The sequence below is a fragment of the Anolis sagrei genome, chromosome 3 (genome assembly GCF_037176765.1).
Source record: "Anolis sagrei isolate rAnoSag1 chromosome 3, rAnoSag1.mat, whole genome shotgun sequence".
NCBI lineage: Eukaryota > Metazoa > Chordata > Lepidosauria > Squamata > Dactyloidae > Anolis > Anolis sagrei.
Genome location: NC_090023.1, coordinates 263,424,262 through 263,441,119, shown reverse-complemented (window position 1 = coordinate 263,441,119; position 16,858 = coordinate 263,424,262). Strand labels below are relative to the sequence as shown.

Sequence of the window (16,858 nt, the reverse complement as noted above, 5' to 3'; positions counted from 1 at the left end):
TACATTACAGTCATGAGGTTCATACTATTAGGTTTCCACCCTCTCAAGTAATCCATCAAATTCAAGTTACAAGAGAAGAGTTTCTGCCTAAACATTGGGAATAACATATTAATTGTAAAAGCTTCTCAGGAGTGGAACAGGAGGGTGGTGAACTCTCCATCATTTGAGGTCAACTAACAGAGGCTGGTATCTTTCAGCTTCATTTTATTTAACGGTGCCCCAACAGCAGGGAATCACAGTACTTTGTTCTTTATAGGTCAGATCTTATTCCAAAAACTTCCCGAAATACTCACCCATACATAAGCTAATTTCTTGTTGTCATGTGTCTTCAAATGAATTGGGCATACGGTAACCCTGAGGCTAACAAATATTGGGGATTTTTGAGCAAGATTTGTTGAAGGGATTGGGTTGCCTTTGCTTTCCTCTGATACTGAGAGTCTGTGAACTGTTTGAGGTTTTCCAGTACTTTTACCTGTACTAAATCCCAGAAATTCTTTTCTAGCGACAAAATTTCCATCCTTGTCCAAAAAATGGTTGGGATTAAATTTGTGTGGAGTTTCCCAGTACTCATCATCAAGAAGAACAGAGAGTAGATTAGGTACAATGATTGTTCCCTGAAAGAAAGAAACAGTTAGCAGACAAGTAAACACGCCCACACATCTCTCCCTTCGAAATGGGATTCAGTGGAAATAGTCTGCCTGAGAGCCTATCATAGCCTAACCATGTATTTTGCAGTTGCTGAGATGCTTCCATACTGCAAATCTACACTCACCTAATTATATGATGGTTGTGTTACATCATTCATCTAACTCAGTGTTTCCCAATCTTTGGTCCTCCAGTTGTTTTGGACTTCAACCCCCAGAAATCTCAGCCAGTCTACCCTGAGTCTCTCCAGGGAGATGAGGTGGAATATAAATAAGTTTTATTATTAATTGTGGAAGCTGAACTCCAAAACATCAAAGGTTGTGGAGGGCTCTAGCAGAGATTGACTCTTCCAGTATATGGAGCAATCTTGGAAGGGGTTAATCTGAGGAAAGCATCACAGGCCCCTGTAATTATCTGTACAGACTTGCTGAAATGAGTAGTAGCTGAGATCTCATGATAATGGTGTCTGGAAAAGAATAGCTCTTTGGCAGCAGATAATGATGCACCTTTTGTACCCTAGTCCTGGATCTTGACTCTACTGCCCCTGGGTAGAATAATGAACTCTGACCTTGGCTCCCGTAATCCTGATCCAGACCTGAATCCATGACTATGAATTTTGACTTCCTGGTTTGATTTGTGGACTTGATTTGTGGACTTAGACTTCCATTTGTATCCCTGACTTCAGAACTCTCACTTTGGTTTGTACTCTTGACTTTTAGTCATGCTTTATGAATTCTGATAGGTAATGTCCTGGCTTCTAACTATTGGGCTGTAACCTTGGCTACTGTTTGTTCTTGCACCTGACCTAGTTCTACAGTACTCGGCTTGTCTGCATTACTTGGACTCTTGACCTTGACTTGCGTTTATTGTTACTTCAGCTGTGTACTGCAATTCTGATATTTTGGGAAAACCTTGAAAGACTTTAATTTTCTTTATAATATAGTCTTGGCGTACCTTGCTTTGGCTTAAAAAGACCTTTGCCTTGATACAGGGAGTTCCCCGGAACAAGGTATGGACAAATAGTTATGAACCATCCAAGAATGTCCAAAACATGGTCAACATTCTTCTTGATTAGTTGTAACTAGAATAGAACCATTCGGCCAATTATTGGATGACAAGTTAACATGTAGATAAATCCAGAGGATTTAATGAGAAAGCAAGTATGACTAACATGTCTTAGATATCACAACATGAATGTACAGGACATGGGAAATAAGCTTTCACATGGCAAGGCAGATATGCTATGATAGCCAAACTTGAAACCACATAAAAAGTCAAATACAAGCTTCCTCTGAACAAATCTGAGCAGGAAAACCCCATGATGTGTTCACCTTAGGGTCCCCATAATTGGGAAACAACTTGAAGGCTCACATCAGTCATGGAGTCTTTCTGGAAAGATTTGTTTAGAGGAGATTTGCCTTTTCTTCTTCTGCGTGAAACTTGCCAAAGTCACCCAATGGATTTCCATGGTCAATTGGTGATTTGAATCCTGGCCTCCAGAATCACATTCCAACACTATTATCCTATGCTAGCTCTGTCTATGTGGATACATCTCTCAAAATGACATCCTTCGAACATCTTTGTTCTCGGGATACAGAATGCAGCTAAAACTTCCATCTGTACCTTTGGGATGATGTAACCTCTCATGTGGACATCTCTGGTAGTTTGCCTTGGAATTCCTATTATCGCGGGAAATCTGTAACGCTGGATTTCATGAATCACTGCATGAGTATAAGGCAGTCTTTTGTGGTCATCATAGCAGATATTAGAGGAGCCCACAACATCTTCTATCTCCTTGAAGATTTTATCTGAGGAAATATATGGAAATGGATGAAAGCTATATTTCAAATATTCAAAAAATGAATAATTGCTGAAAGATGATGATGATGATGATGATGATTATTATTATTATTATTATACCCACAAGTCGATGACAATGAATTTATTATATTTACGTTCAAAAAATTTCCTCAAAAGAGTTCACGGCCCTATGTGAATCTGAACTTTTATACATCTCTTTAACTGATGAGAATTTTTTTAAAAACTGTGTCCTAACACTGAAACCGTTTCATGAAGTGCAGAGTGGGGAGGGGAAAGGGGACAGGGGAGAGTCTCTGGCAGTTCCCCAGGACATGCCCCCTTCCATCCATTGGGACTGGGGAGTGTGGTAGGAAGGGAAGCACAGAGTTGAGAGAGACCCTCAAAGGGCACCCAATCTAACCCCCTTCAGACAGGAAGGAAGGCATAGTCAAGGCATCTCTGGATGGCCATTCAGGCTCTGTTTAGAAACCTCCAAAGACGTTGAATCATTGCGGAAGTTGAGTGCTGATGCTGTTCAAGGGAAGGCACTGCTGTAATGGAGCCCCTGGTGTGCAATGGGTTAAACCCTTGTACTGGCTGGACTGCTGACCAATAGATCAATGGTTCAAATTTGGGGAGAGCGGGTTGAGCTCCCTCTGTCAGCTCCAGCTCCCCATGCAGGGACATGAGAGTAACATCCCACAAGGATGGTAAAAGATCAAAACATCCAAGCATCCCCTGGGCAACATCCTGGCAGGTGGCCAATTCTCTGACACCAGAAGCAACTTGCAGTTTCTCAACTGAAGAAGAGCCAAGGGCTACAAAAAGAGCATCAGTGAACCACAGACTGCATTCTTCCTATTCGGATTCAGAAACAGCGGTTTATCCCACCAACCCTAACAACTCAAATGAATTCTGGAGAGAGCCGGAAGATCTGTGAAATGGTGAGACCCTCTAGCCCTAAAACTGAGGGGAAGGGAGGCATGGGAAGCCCCTCCATGTTGGCCAATGGGACAAAAGATTTTGTTCACTCAGACAAAAGAACAAAACAGCTCATTCAGAAAGGCCTCCTTTTCGGAAGCAACACTCAAAAATGAAAACAGGGCCATATAAATGAAACAAACAGAAACGGATAGCAATTCTATACAAAAGCACAAGCCTACACAGAGCAGCTATAGAGGACTACATAAGAATCAACTGTAGTACATAAGAAGTGTGCAGGAAGAATGTCCAAATTTCATTTATACAGTAAAGATTATATGAACCATATGCTTATTTGTATCAAACATGAAACGTTTGGAAAGCTCTGCCCTAGAATGACAGCGGTGAACCTACTCCTGCCTACTGAGACTTGGTCCAAAGCCAGTTTGCTGCAACCATTTCCATTTAGATTGTATTGCTTTTGCAGAAATCAATTGGGATATCCTTGAGAGATTTACTGAGACATGTGTAACAGTACTCTTACTTGACAGAAGACATTTTGGGTTTGAATAAAGCCCTTTTCCCCTGCTGAATATGCCCTGAATATGTTTGACAGGTCATGCAAATGGGGACATTTCATGTATCCCTTCCCATATAAGGGTTGTATGGACCCCATGACAGTGATATAAAAAGGCCCCTGTGTGTGCAGCTAGCCACCATAACCTGATAGAAAAGGGTTGTGTCAAACTTTGTAGATACTTTTGTGCTAATTGCTCCTGATATGTTAACATACTTTTTTTTACAGCATAATAGGTTTCATTTAGTACATGCTCCTGTGCAGAAGTCATTTATACTATGTATATGTTTAACTGTTAGAATATATTCGTGTTGGTAACAGTAGCTGAAACTAGAGTTAACTGGTTGTATCCACAGTGAGGTTGCCAAGGAGACCAGGCAGGAGAGTGAGAAGTGGGTGGAGCCAAGTAGAAAATGTTTTGTGCGTCTTTGGAAAAGAGGCAGTCTGAGTTGGCAGTTGAGAGTGGAGAGTGGAGAGAAGTGTGTGTAAATAGCTAAAGGTTTTTCAGTCTAGGAAGGCTGAAGGGAGAAACCTAGCCAGTTTCTTAGTCAGAGACGACTAAAGGAAGCTTGTTAAGATCACTAGTCGAGAAAGGACTAGAGATCAGGGATTTGATCAAGAAAAGATCAAATTGGAAGGCTATTCACATTAGGAAACATTGTTTATTAAAGTGCTTCACCTCAATAAAAGTTAATCAAGAGTTGTGTCATCTAGAAGAGTGGACTGTATTGCAAACCAAGTGTTATTCAAAGTTCTATAAGTTATTCAAAGTTATTTAACAGCCTGCAACCATATGCTTTGTACATAATAAACTTGTTAACTTTTGTTGAAGACCATCTCATCTCCATTAATCTGCGTCTGTGGAGCCAGATCTCATCCGTGGTACCTCCAGTACCTCACGTTGGTGGCAGTTACCTTAATTTGCAAGTAATAATTGGCCTCCCCTATAATAAATTCTTATACTCAATTGAGACCTGAGATTGATTATATCCATAATCATCCACACCTGTACAATTGGTGACAGCGGGTGGGATCTTTAAAGTCAAAAAACCCTATACCCTGTCTATTGTTGGAATTGCAATCTTTACAGCTCCTTTTTTCTATATCCACTGGGATAAACATATCCATTCTTCACCTTCGATATCTCCTGCATTCTTCCTTTTTGGTAACTTTTCCCAACTTTGAGGCAAATGCTTCCTTTTTGCCATTATCCACATACTTTCTGCAGAAAGTTCTCTTAACCTAATTTCAGTAAACCTTTGCTATCAAATGTTATTTTTTATTCATTCATCAGCCATTCCCTCTCTGTTTGTCCACAAAATTTTTATTTGTTCAACTAATCACAATCAGTTTTCTCCTTCATTTAACACATATCCTTTGATAGTTACAACATTTCTATTAAAAATACTGTTGGCACAACCGGGGTCAGAAGTAGCCCCTTCTTTGTGTTGCACAATGATTTTTTTTACCTTGGACATCTGGACGGTTTGCCAAAATGATGATTGCAAATTGTATAATTGAACTGGAATTTCCCAATCCACCGAAATAGATGTCATGAATAGAGTGCATCAGGTTCTCTTCATCCACAGTAGAGGTGGGATCATTCTTATTCTTCTCCTGAAAATATAAAATGTGAAGTAGAATTTCTGACTGATCGGAAAGCCACTCCTCAATGCTGCCTTTCCTCTTGTATATGTGTGCACGTCTTGAAATTGGATGTCACCTGTTGACGTATAATAACCCCATTTAAAGATGGAGAGAAAGACGATCCAGTACTTACTTTCTCCATTTCACGCAGGTAGTAATCAATGAAATCCCGTGGCTCCTGTGTGGGCTCTTGCTCCTTATGTTTCCGTATTTCTTCCTTTGATAGTGAAAGCAGCATCTCTGTCATCTCCATTGCCTTCTTATGAGGCCCTGGAAGGCGGTCCATGATCGATGGGAACAATTCATACAGCTACAACAGACGAAAGCAAAAAGCCTGCCATTATTCTGGAGGAGGCAAGGAAAGACAGTTCATTGGCCAAAGCAGGTTTGGCACACACAAATTATTTTGAGATAGCTAAATTTCCTGACTGTAAAAAAAGAATGGAGGTGAGGAGGAGGAGACCTGCTCCCTTCTTCCATCATTTTCTTCCACAATATATTCTGAACTTTCCCTTCCTAAGTAAGTCTCTGTTCTCCCATTTTCTCAGCTCCTTTTCCATTTCCCAGCTTTCCTTTTTGACTAGTACTTTTCATCTTTGTTCTCACCTTCCTTCCAATACTGCAAATTGAGGGTAAATTTCTTTGACCCTCAATCAGCAAGAGGAAGGAGTAAGGCTTAATCTCATACAAACTATGGCTGCCTTTCTGCTTTGAGTATTCTTTCTCATAAAAAAACTGTTGTCATCTTGATCACATTTGATGTTGTCTTGCCCACATATTTTCCAGTTTCCATAAGTAAAATGTTGGTCTGTGTGCAATAGAAGCATATAGTGTCACTGCTAGGGTTGGTGTCAACCAGTGTGGTAACTCATAGTGCAAACTATTAGAATTTCAGGTGTATTTAATTAGAAACGTGTTCTCCTTTCCCAAATTTTGAATGTTAATGTATTGTTGTCGTGAATGAGTTTTCTAGTGCACACCCTGAAGACGGTCAATAAATCATATAAATACCAGCATGATGGATCTAGTAGAAATCAGGATAATCATAAAACGTTAAAGTATAAAGCATACAACCAACAATGAGCACCTGAGAACTTGTTTTCCATTACTGGCCTGGAAAGGCTGTTTGTTGAATAAATACCAATGCTTTTGGTTATAATGGAGGGTTTACGGAGGCCCATAAACACTTCTGCTTGAAATGCTTTCTGACTTATAGGTAACTGAAACCATGGTTCTTAAGTCTATGGATAAGGAGGTACTGTGTATTCCAGAAGAATGTACGCAGCTGAGTCAAAAAGTTTTGCCTCCTGTGTCATAAAAATATTATGAATGAACATATAACAGCAAAAGTTACTACAGATCCAAGCAAATCAGGGCTGTAGGGTAGGCAAGGCACTACTAACCAGCCCATTTTTGCAATCCCCTAGTTTGTGAAAAAAGGCATGTATGGGCTTTTAGTGTTTTGGCACACAAAGGGTGTTATTCTTGTGGATTTTCTGCAACATGGTGCCACAACAGTGAAACCTTAAGAAACTTAAGGTGGCAACAAGAAAGAAGGGACCACTAAAAGACTTTGTTCCATCAAGCTTCATCACAATAATGCATGCCCGCACACATCGGATTCGTTCACTTTGCAAACAGAAATAATATATCTGCAATCCCTACTCATAATTTTGGTCTATTTTGCTCTGAATATGCTTACCTGGTTTTACTGGATGCTGTAAACACTTTCATTTGTGTATTTCCCTGGGAGTTTTCATTATCATTATTTATTTTTGTCTTGTGTTTTTCATTTATCTTGTATAGTTTCTGAGTCTCTTTAAACATTTGAGAGCAGGAGGATGGGGCAAAGCACATGCTGAAAGTGATATGCAATCTTTCAAGAGCAGACATGAGTACCCACAGCATCTATTCAGAAAAATCCTTGCAGAGAAATGAGTGTTTGGTTTTCTTGGCTAACATTTCTGCCAGATGATTTCGGTCCCCCTCCAGTTACTGCCCAGTTTCGAATCTCTCGTTCCTGGGCAAGGTGATTGAGAGGGCAGCAGCGGAGCAGTTGCAGCAATTCCTAGATGACACAGCCGGACTAGATCCCTTCCAGTCCGGCTTCCGTGCGGGGCATGGGACAGAGACTGTGCTGGTCTCCATCACGGATCACCTTCGATGCCAGCTTGACCAGGGCGGGTCAGCGCTGCTTGTGTTATTGGATCTCACAGCAGCATTTGACACAGTCGACCACAATCTTTTGACCCACCGGCTATGTTGTTGCTGGAGTCAGGGGGACAGCTTTAAACGGGCTGTCCTCCTTTCTTCACAACCGTGGACAGCGAGTGGAGAGGGGAGGCCTGGTCTCTGAGGGGTCCCCTCTATTTTGTGGGGTTTCTCAGGGGGCCATTCTCTCCCCTCTGTTATTTAACATCTATATGCGACCACTTGCTCAGCTGGTTCGAGGTTTTGGGCTTGAGTGCTATCAGTACGCCGATGACACTCAGCTGGTGCTCAAGATGGAAGGCCGACCGGACTCTGTACCCGATTGTTTCCATCAGTGCCTCGAGGCCGTTACTGGATGGTTGCGTGCCAGCAGATTGAGGGTGAATCCAGCAAAGACAGAGATCCTATGGCTGGGACAACTGGGCAGTGGGGACATCCAGTTGCCTACCCTGGATGGCGAGGCGCTGCGCCCGTCATCATTGGTAAAGAGTCTGGGAGTCCTTTTGGACCCTCTGCTGACGATGGAGGCCCAGATCTCCGCCGTTAGCAGAACCGCCTTCTTTCATCTGCGGCAGGCTAGACGGCTACCCCCTACCTGTCCAGGGACGACCTAGCTACGGTGATCCAGGCCACGGTCATCTCAAGACTGGACTACTGTAACGCCCTCTACATTGGCCTTCCTCTGTCGGTGATCCGGAAGCTCAAGTTGGTACAAAATGCAGCTGCTCGGCTTCTTGCGGGAATTCCAATGTGATGCCACATAACCCCAATCTTACTACAGCTGCATTGTTTACCAATTGAGCACAGGATCACCTTCAAAGTGATGGTACTCATCTTTAAGGCCTTGCATGGTCTGGGGTCGATGTATCTGAGGGACCGCCTCACCCCCTTCCAACCCCAGAGATCCCTCTGTCCTGAGGACCAAGATCTATTGGAAGTCCCCAGTGTCTAACAGCAACCAGACGCAGAGCCTTCACAGCAGTGGCACCATCACTCTGGAATACTCTGACACCTGAAGTCCGTGCCTTGCGGGACTTACCAGCTTTCCGCAGGGCATGTAAGACATACCTGTTTCGACAGGCTTTTAATGTTTGATATTGTTGTTTTTAAATTGTTTTAAATTGCTTTTAAATTTTGTTAGATTTTAGCTATTCTTGTAAGCCACTCCGAGCCCCAGGGGAGTGGCGGCATATAAGTTTAAATAATAAATAAATAAATAAAACATTTCTCTCTATAACTAGGATGCTCTAGACCAGGCATGGGCTAACTTCAGCCCTCCAGGTGTTTTGGAATTGTGGGAGCTGAAGTCCAAATTACCTGGATGGCCAAAGTTTACTCATGCCTGCTCTAGACTGAGTAATAACCTTCTCTCTTCACAGCAATTGCCCTTGCACAAATACACAGATTTTACACTGACACACAGAGGCGGTTCAATAATTACGCGAAGTAAGCCGTTGCGGTACACTTTTTGCCAGGGGTGCCAAGAGCAAGGGTCACGGGAAGCTAGCAGAGGCCAGAGGGACCCTGCTGCTGGTGATATCGAAGCCTGCCGCTCCTCCTCCTCCCCATCCTCCTCCTTCTCCGCCTCCAGTAGCAGCAGCAGCAGGGTCCCTCCTCCTCCTCGCCCCCGCCGAGCAGCGCAGCCTGCTGCTCTTGCCCCACCCCTGTGGGTGGCCCCTCCCACCATCCCCCCCATCACTCCAGGCTTGAAAGGGAGCCAGGGGCAGGAACAGCTCAGTTGACCACTACCCCCGCCAGTCTCCCTGGTAGCAGGGCCTTCCACTCCTTCTTCTCTCCATCCTCCATCCCTTTCTCTTCCTCCTCCTCCTCAGGCCATGCCACTTGGGGATGCCGAGGGTGAGGGGGGAGGAAGAGGAGGAGGAGCGGCAGGCCCCGTTATCAGGAAGGGCCATCCATCATCATCATCACCATCCCTTTCTATTTATAGTCTGAGTAGTGTATATTATGTATCCAGCATTGCTTAAAGTACTGAAACTGCCATTGCCCTCCTGCTTTCCTTCCTTCCTTCCCTTTCCTTCCATTTCTTTCCTTCATTTCTGTTCTTTTCCTCTTTCTTTCTTTCCCCCCTTCCTTCTCTGAATACTTTCTGTCTTCTCTACCTCATGCCCAGAGGGCCACTTCACCTAACAACATTCTTTTGTGGTGCTGACAAATGTACTTTGACATATATGGACCAGGCTGTGGCGCAGCTAGCTGGGAGCTTGCTGCATTATATCACTACTGTCCAAGAGGTCATGAGTTTGACCCTTCCGGTCATTAGTCTAGCTTGCTGTCCACTAGGGCTGGGCGGTTTCGTTCGTTAATTTCGTAATTCGTTATTGATTCGTATTTAAATTAGCTTACGATCCGATATTGAGCCATGCAGGAGCAACTAAAAATCGAAACGAATTTTTCAATTTATTTCGTAATTGTTTCGTAATTGGTTCGAAATCATTTCGAAATCGTTTCGAAATCGTTTCGAAATTGTTTCGTTATTATTTCCGTATGTCTGGTGCAAGTTTTATGGTTGTTGTTTGTTTTATCAGTGATAAAATAAATTATCACACCAACAGTCAACAACAGAGGGAGAGGGAAGCTTCAGAAGTTCCCCCTGTCCCATTTGGAGGTTTTTTTAGTGTATTGCGCAATCGCGTCCACCATTAACAAATCAATTCAAAATTTACAAAATTTCGTAAATAACGAAAAAAAATTAAAGAAAAATTCGGAATTCTTTTAAAAAACGAAACAAAATGGACCCCCTAAAAACAAAACGAGTTTAGAAACAAATTTTTCCGTTGTTTCCCTACTGTCCACCTATGCAGCCCAAAAGACAATTGCATCCATCAAGTAGGAAATTTAGGTACCGCTTTATGCAGGGAGGCTAATTTAACTAATTTACGATTCCATAAAACGGCGGCAAGAAGGGCCATCCATGGGGGTGGGGCGAGAGCAGCTGGGGGTGACCTCTCCCACCGACCTCCTCACTCCACTACCGGCAACCCACCCACCCCCCACCCCCCATGATTATATGGCAGTGTAGAAGGAGGTTTAGGGCCCTTCTGTACAACTATATAATCCAGAACATCAAAGGCAGGGGGATGTGCAAAAACAAAAACAAACAAAAAAACAGAGTTGAGTTTTTTTTTCTTAATTTTTTTTGTCTTATTATCTGCTTTGGGCTGGATTATCACAGGCCCCTTCCAGGCAGATCTTATATCCCAGGATCTGATCCCAGGTTTTCAGTTTATACCAGATTATCTGGCAGTGCAGACTCATATAATCCAGTTCAAAGCAGAAAAGGCACACAACAACAACAATTTAAAACACTTTAATCTGATCAGAGGATCACTTTGTTAGTCAGATAATGTCACAGAGCTGCTTCTTTGTGGTCCAGCTGCATTTACTTAGAGGATTGTTAACTAGGAAATTCTGCCTCAAAGGGGGATTGATGGACTGCATGGCCACCCAGACCCACTCCCTTCACCAGAGCAAGAGAACATAATCAAAGCCCTCCTCACAGAGAGCCATCCAGTCATAGATAGAGATAAATCTCTATGATTCACACACACACATATGGAAGATATAATATCATACGTTTGAACATAGAAGGACAATTCTATGTTGCATATTCCAGAGTAGGCAAACCAGACAATCTCCACATCAACACTGACAAAGAAACAACAAGAAATACTATTTACCCACAAGCACCAAGAAATTACATATATTAGAAACAAACACTTTCTCATTATTTTCTTTTCAAGATGACCAGACTGGATCACAGCAACACATGGAAGGGGACAGCTAGTGTGTGTGTGTGTGTATACACATGAATGGCATAGGCCAACTTTGGCCCTCCATGTGTTTTGGACTTCAACTCCCACAATTACAAACAACCAGTAGGAAGTCCAAAATACCTGGAGGGCCAAAAATTTGTCCATGCCCATATAGATATAGATATAGATTATATATATATACTAGCTGTACCCGCCAAGCGTTGCTGTGGTCAACCTTCCCTCCCTCTTTCTCTCCTCACTTCCCTCTTTCCTCCCTTTCCTCTTTTTCTTTCCCTATCTCTCATCTTTCTTCCATCTCTATCTGTTTCCTTCCTCCCTTTCTTTGTTCTTTGGTTACATCCATCCTTCCTTCCTTCCCTATCTTTCGTTCCTTCTCTCCTTCCTTCCCTCTCTTTTTCCTTTCACTTCTTTATTTCCTTCTCTCCTTCCTTCCTTCCCTCTTTCCCTCCTTCTCTCATTATTTCTTTACTGACCCTTCCATTTAATATTGTACTTATATTTTACATAGAAAGGAAGGAAGAAGGAAGGAAGGAGGGACAGGAGGAAGGGAGGGAGGGAAAAGGGAGGGAGGGAAAGAAGGGAAGGAAGGAAAAGAAAGAAGGAGGAACAGGAAGGGAGGGAGGGAGGGAGGGAGGAGACGGAAGGAAGGAGGGAAAGAAAGGAGGGGGATGAAGAAAGGAGTGAGGGAAGGAAATGAAGTGGAAGGAAATGAAGAAAGGGAAAGAAGGAGGAAAGGGAGGGAGGGAGGAAGGAAAAGAAGGAAAGGAAAAAGGAAGGAGGGACAGGAAGGAAGGGAAGGAGGGAAAGAAGGAACACTATTTATTAGAAGAAAGTCAATCTTTCCTTTTGTTTTTTTATTAATGCCCCCATTAGAAAATGCACAAGGATCTGGCTGAACTACAACTCCCAAAATCGTGATCAATCCTCCACAAATCCCACCAATATTCACAGATGGTCAGGTTGGGTCTGTGTGCCAACTTTGGTCCAGATCCATCATTGTTTGAGTTCACAGTGCTCTCTGGAACTAGGTAAACTGCAATTCCCAAACTCAAGGTCAATGCCCAGTGTAATGATTCTTACCTTGTTGGCCAAAAGAAAAGCCTGGAATATCAGTAGGCAGGACTATATTTTGGGAGTATTAGCAAAGGAAGCAGACATCTTGAGAGAGTAAAGTGAGAAGAGTGGAGGAGCTGGAGCTCTCTTAGGATTGGTTAGGACAGATGGGAGGAGCTATGTCCTGAGAGGGAAAAGTGTGAGCTTCACAGAGAGAAGGGAGGTTGATTTTGGGAACAGAAGAGAGGAGAGGTATTTTGGGGAGCTTAGATTTTTCTGACAGAGAACGTTTGTGACAGGCAAGGCTGCATTATTGGCCAGGATGGTCAAAGTAGACGCCTGGGTGATTGTGTGGGTTTTACACAAGTGGTTTGCTCTCTGGGTTAGAGTAGATTAGCTTATAGAGGACACTGCGTAGAGTGTAGCTAATTGCTCTGGGGACCACATGGTTAGGTTAGTCTGGGGAACTCACTGCTACTGTGTTATTGTAGAGTGAGGGGTTTTACTCATATCTAAGTCAAATAACCTGCTTAAAGAAACCATCAAGAATATTGTACTTCAGTAACCATTTAAGCTTGTGTGCCTCATTAAAGAAGACAGTTGCTGGTTTGATATTATCAATAAATCTTTTCTCTATTTCAATTTTAAAGAAGCCTCAGTAGTGATTCATTCCTGTGGGAATAATACGAGAGGTTTTAACATCTTAACATCACAGTCATCTCAGGGAGCTAAAGGGAGAACTGGGAGGCAGGGAAGAAGTTTACCTCAGAGAATCATCTGTAATATCCTAAAGTATTTTAGGTGGTGGCAGCAAATCTACCAGAGTACACACGTTACCTCATACATATATAAACACTCCATGCCAAGAATCAAATTCCTTTATATTGGTGTACAGCTGGGGGGTCAGTAACTAAGATCCTTTAAATTGGAGGCAGTGGCGTGATTTTATTCTTGAGACGTACTCCCTGATCCTTTAGACCCACCAAACCCTTCCAGTATTTTCTGTTCATCATGGGAGTTCTGTATGCCAACTTTGATTCAATTTCATCACTGGTAAAGTTCAGAATGCTCTTTCATTGCAGGTCAACTATAAATCCCAGCAAAACAACTCCCAAATGACAAAATCAATCCTCCCACCCCAACACCACCAGTATTCAAATTTGGGCATATTGGATATTTGTGCCAAATTTGGTCCAGTGAATGAAAATCCATCCTACGTATCAAATATTTACATTACAATTCAAAATTACAGTTATGAAGTAGCAACAAAACTAATTTTATGGTTGGCTGTCACCACAAAAAGGGGTTGTGGCATTAGAAAGGTTGAGAACCACTGCTGTACAGAACTATTCTCAAAAATATTTTGGGATCTTACTTGATCTGTTATGCAATATAACTTTAGATACACCAAGTCATAAAGGAGAGGCACTACAAAATTCCTTTACTCAGTTGTGAAGATGCATAACAGGTGAGAGTACCACATGTGCATTGGTGCTGAATGCTCATAGCATGTAAGCACTGTTCCTTGGAAGCATTTATCCTCACACTTGAGAATGAAATCAAATATTTAATTTCCTAGTTTAATTTGTGAGGGTTTACCTCTTCAGGCTTTCTTCTGGCCTCCCTTTGATGAGGTCCAACAGTCAAACCACTACTGAAAAGGTTTTCTGAATGTTCCTAAGGAAGATCTATTCAACTGAATGAAATCAGGGGTGTGGGGGGAACTTACTGCATAAAAGATAGTTAGTCCAAAATTCGACAAATACTCATTGGATTTAATCAGCTTCTCGAAGTTTGGGTCCTCAACAGGCCACCGGTATCCATACATCAGGGAAAATGTCACGTTGGAGACTGAATTGGTGATGAACAGTATTGGATCAAATGGTTTCCCTGCAAATGAAATCTAATTAATATCAGTTCAACTACTGCAAACTATTGGAATTTACTGATCACTTTTTATATGAAAAAAAATCAATGAAATATGATAAATTACACAACAAAGAGAGATATTGGTTTCTGCCAGCAGAGACATGTCAGCATTTAGCGTAGGTAGCCCGCAGAATGACTCTAGCCCTTGTAACTCTAAGTGTGATAAAGTAACTCATAAAAGAAAGTCTTTCGCTTTAAGTAGAAAAAGAAGAAGAAGTTGTATTCACAGCATACAAAAACAAGACAGAAAAATTGCTCTCACCAAAACAAAACATAAAACAATATCTTTGGTGAGTTCTCTTCATTCAATATGCAGAACAAAAGCAATATACAGTCTCTCTTACTCAGTTGTCTGTAGAGTGATCTTGTCTTGCCCTCAACAATCTTTATCTTCAGGAAGCTTGCAGAACAGCTCCTGGCACCAAACAAAGGCTTTTCAGCTCAGAAAATGAGCCCTCAAGCAAAGCTTAGAACACAATGCTCAAAGTACAAACACACAGTGGCTTACTATATATATGAGATAACAATACACTCAATTAACCACTCAATTAACTGTGTCAGCTGCAACAGAAACAGCCCTGATCCTTTCCAAAACTTAGGAAAAGTAGGTTACAAATCCTTAGTAGCAACAAGACACATGCCAGCATTATCTCCTCATATTACAAACCTTTTTGACTTGCAAAAATCTCTACAAGCTGCTGGGCTTCATCTTCTATTTTGTCTTCCATTATTCTTTTTCCGACTCCCAATTTTGCCAAAGCCATTTGGCCAAGCCGTCTCTGTTTCTTCCAGGCATGACCACTTGCAAATCCAACACCTGAGGGCATCAAGATTCAATATGCAATTATTACTCACAAAATTCAAGTCAGATAAGGCTCGGTGGCTACCCTGGAATAGGCAAGCTTTATTAAAGGCCATGCTAATACATCCAAACATTATTTCAAAACCTACACTATACAACTCAAGTCTCCTTTATGCAGAATTCTGAAACCTCAAAACTCCACAAAGCAGAAACTTAGTCACCAACCTCTGAGGATACAATTGAACAGGAGTATCATAATCACAATCTTGAAGCCAAAAGCCAGTGGCCATTGGCACCCAATCCAGCACACCTTGCTGGCCCTCAGCGAACACAATAGACTTGCTATTTCCAGAAGTCTGGTGTTGTGATAAATATGAGTGTTTGAACTGTAAAGCTGAAGAAAGAAGAAAAGCAAATGGAGAACCACAATGCATGATGGTATAGAGACTTTTTTGACAATCAAAGCAAGGAACGGTTGATCCATGAAACTGACTTTGAAACTTGACGGATTAGAGACAGCAAGGATACCTTTTTACAGGTACTAACAAGGGAGTGCCTGCACCTGTGAGATTATTCCTTCTAAATGATGGATTGAATTGGGAACCACAAAGGATACCTCCCGAATTGTACAATCTGGTGTACAGCGTATCAAGACCTGGGAGGAACAGTCTGTCAATGTTTATTTCTTTGTTTGTTTGTTTACGGCATTTGTAGCCCACCTTTCTCGGCCTTACTTAGCAAATTTGATGCCATACATTCATAAAATACAGTTAAAAACATTCAAGTCAACATTATAAAAAAGCATGTATAAACCATTAAAAAACATATGATCACCAGTGTCATCCTGTTAACATCATTATCCAGCAGCATTGTCTAGCCATTCTGTGTTCAGTCTTCCTATTTCATAATTACCTATTCTGCTGCACTTCTAAACGCTTGTTTAAAAAGTCAAGTTTTTACTCTTTTTCTGAAGGTCAGGAGGGAGGGGCCCGATATGGAGGGTGTTCCACATCCAAGGGACCACCACTGAGAAGGCTCTGTCTCTCGTCCCCACTAGGCATTCTTGTGAGGAAAACAATACAATTAGCTTTAAAAATAACCAGGAAAAGAAAAGTTTTACAGGCTTTCCGAAAAGTAAGTTGGTCTCGGATGGTTCAAGTTTTGACCGGCAAAGCATTCCATAAATAAGGGGCTACGATCGAGAAAGCCCTATGCCTAGTAGATGACAATGGATAGGTCCGGATGTTGGGGACTGCAAGCAGATTTTGGTCTTCAGACCGGAGTAATCTCTGGGGTTGATATTGGGATAAGCGGGCCCTCAGGTACGCCGGCCCCAGACCATATAAGGCCTTAAAGGTTAGTACCAGCACCTTGAAAGTGATCCGGTACTCAATTGGTAGCCAGTGCAGCTGTTGGAGAATTGGGGTAATACGACACCTCACCGGCACCCCGGCGAGGAGACAAGCCAGCTAAAGCCAG

At 42.2% G+C, this 16,858-nt stretch overlaps 1 protein-coding gene across 1 annotated transcript in view; it reads right to left on the bottom strand.

Moving 5' to 3' along the window:
• LOC132769798 (cytochrome P450 2C3-like) overlaps nucleotides 1–16,858 on the bottom strand; it is a 43,670-nt gene that overhangs the window by 12,532 nt on the left and 14,280 nt on the right. The window contains exons 3-8 of the mRNA XM_067466083.1: nucleotides 15,245–15,394; nucleotides 14,378–14,538; nucleotides 5,724–5,900; nucleotides 5,413–5,560; nucleotides 2,269–2,453; nucleotides 473–614 (exon numbers count right to left, since the gene is read on the bottom strand). Coding sequence (XP_067322184.1) covers nucleotides 473–614; nucleotides 2,269–2,453; nucleotides 5,413–5,560; nucleotides 5,724–5,900; nucleotides 14,378–14,538; nucleotides 15,245–15,394 — 963 coding nt within the window. The remainder of the gene's footprint in view (nucleotides 1–472; nucleotides 615–2,268; nucleotides 2,454–5,412; nucleotides 5,561–5,723; nucleotides 5,901–14,377; nucleotides 14,539–15,244; nucleotides 15,395–16,858) is intronic.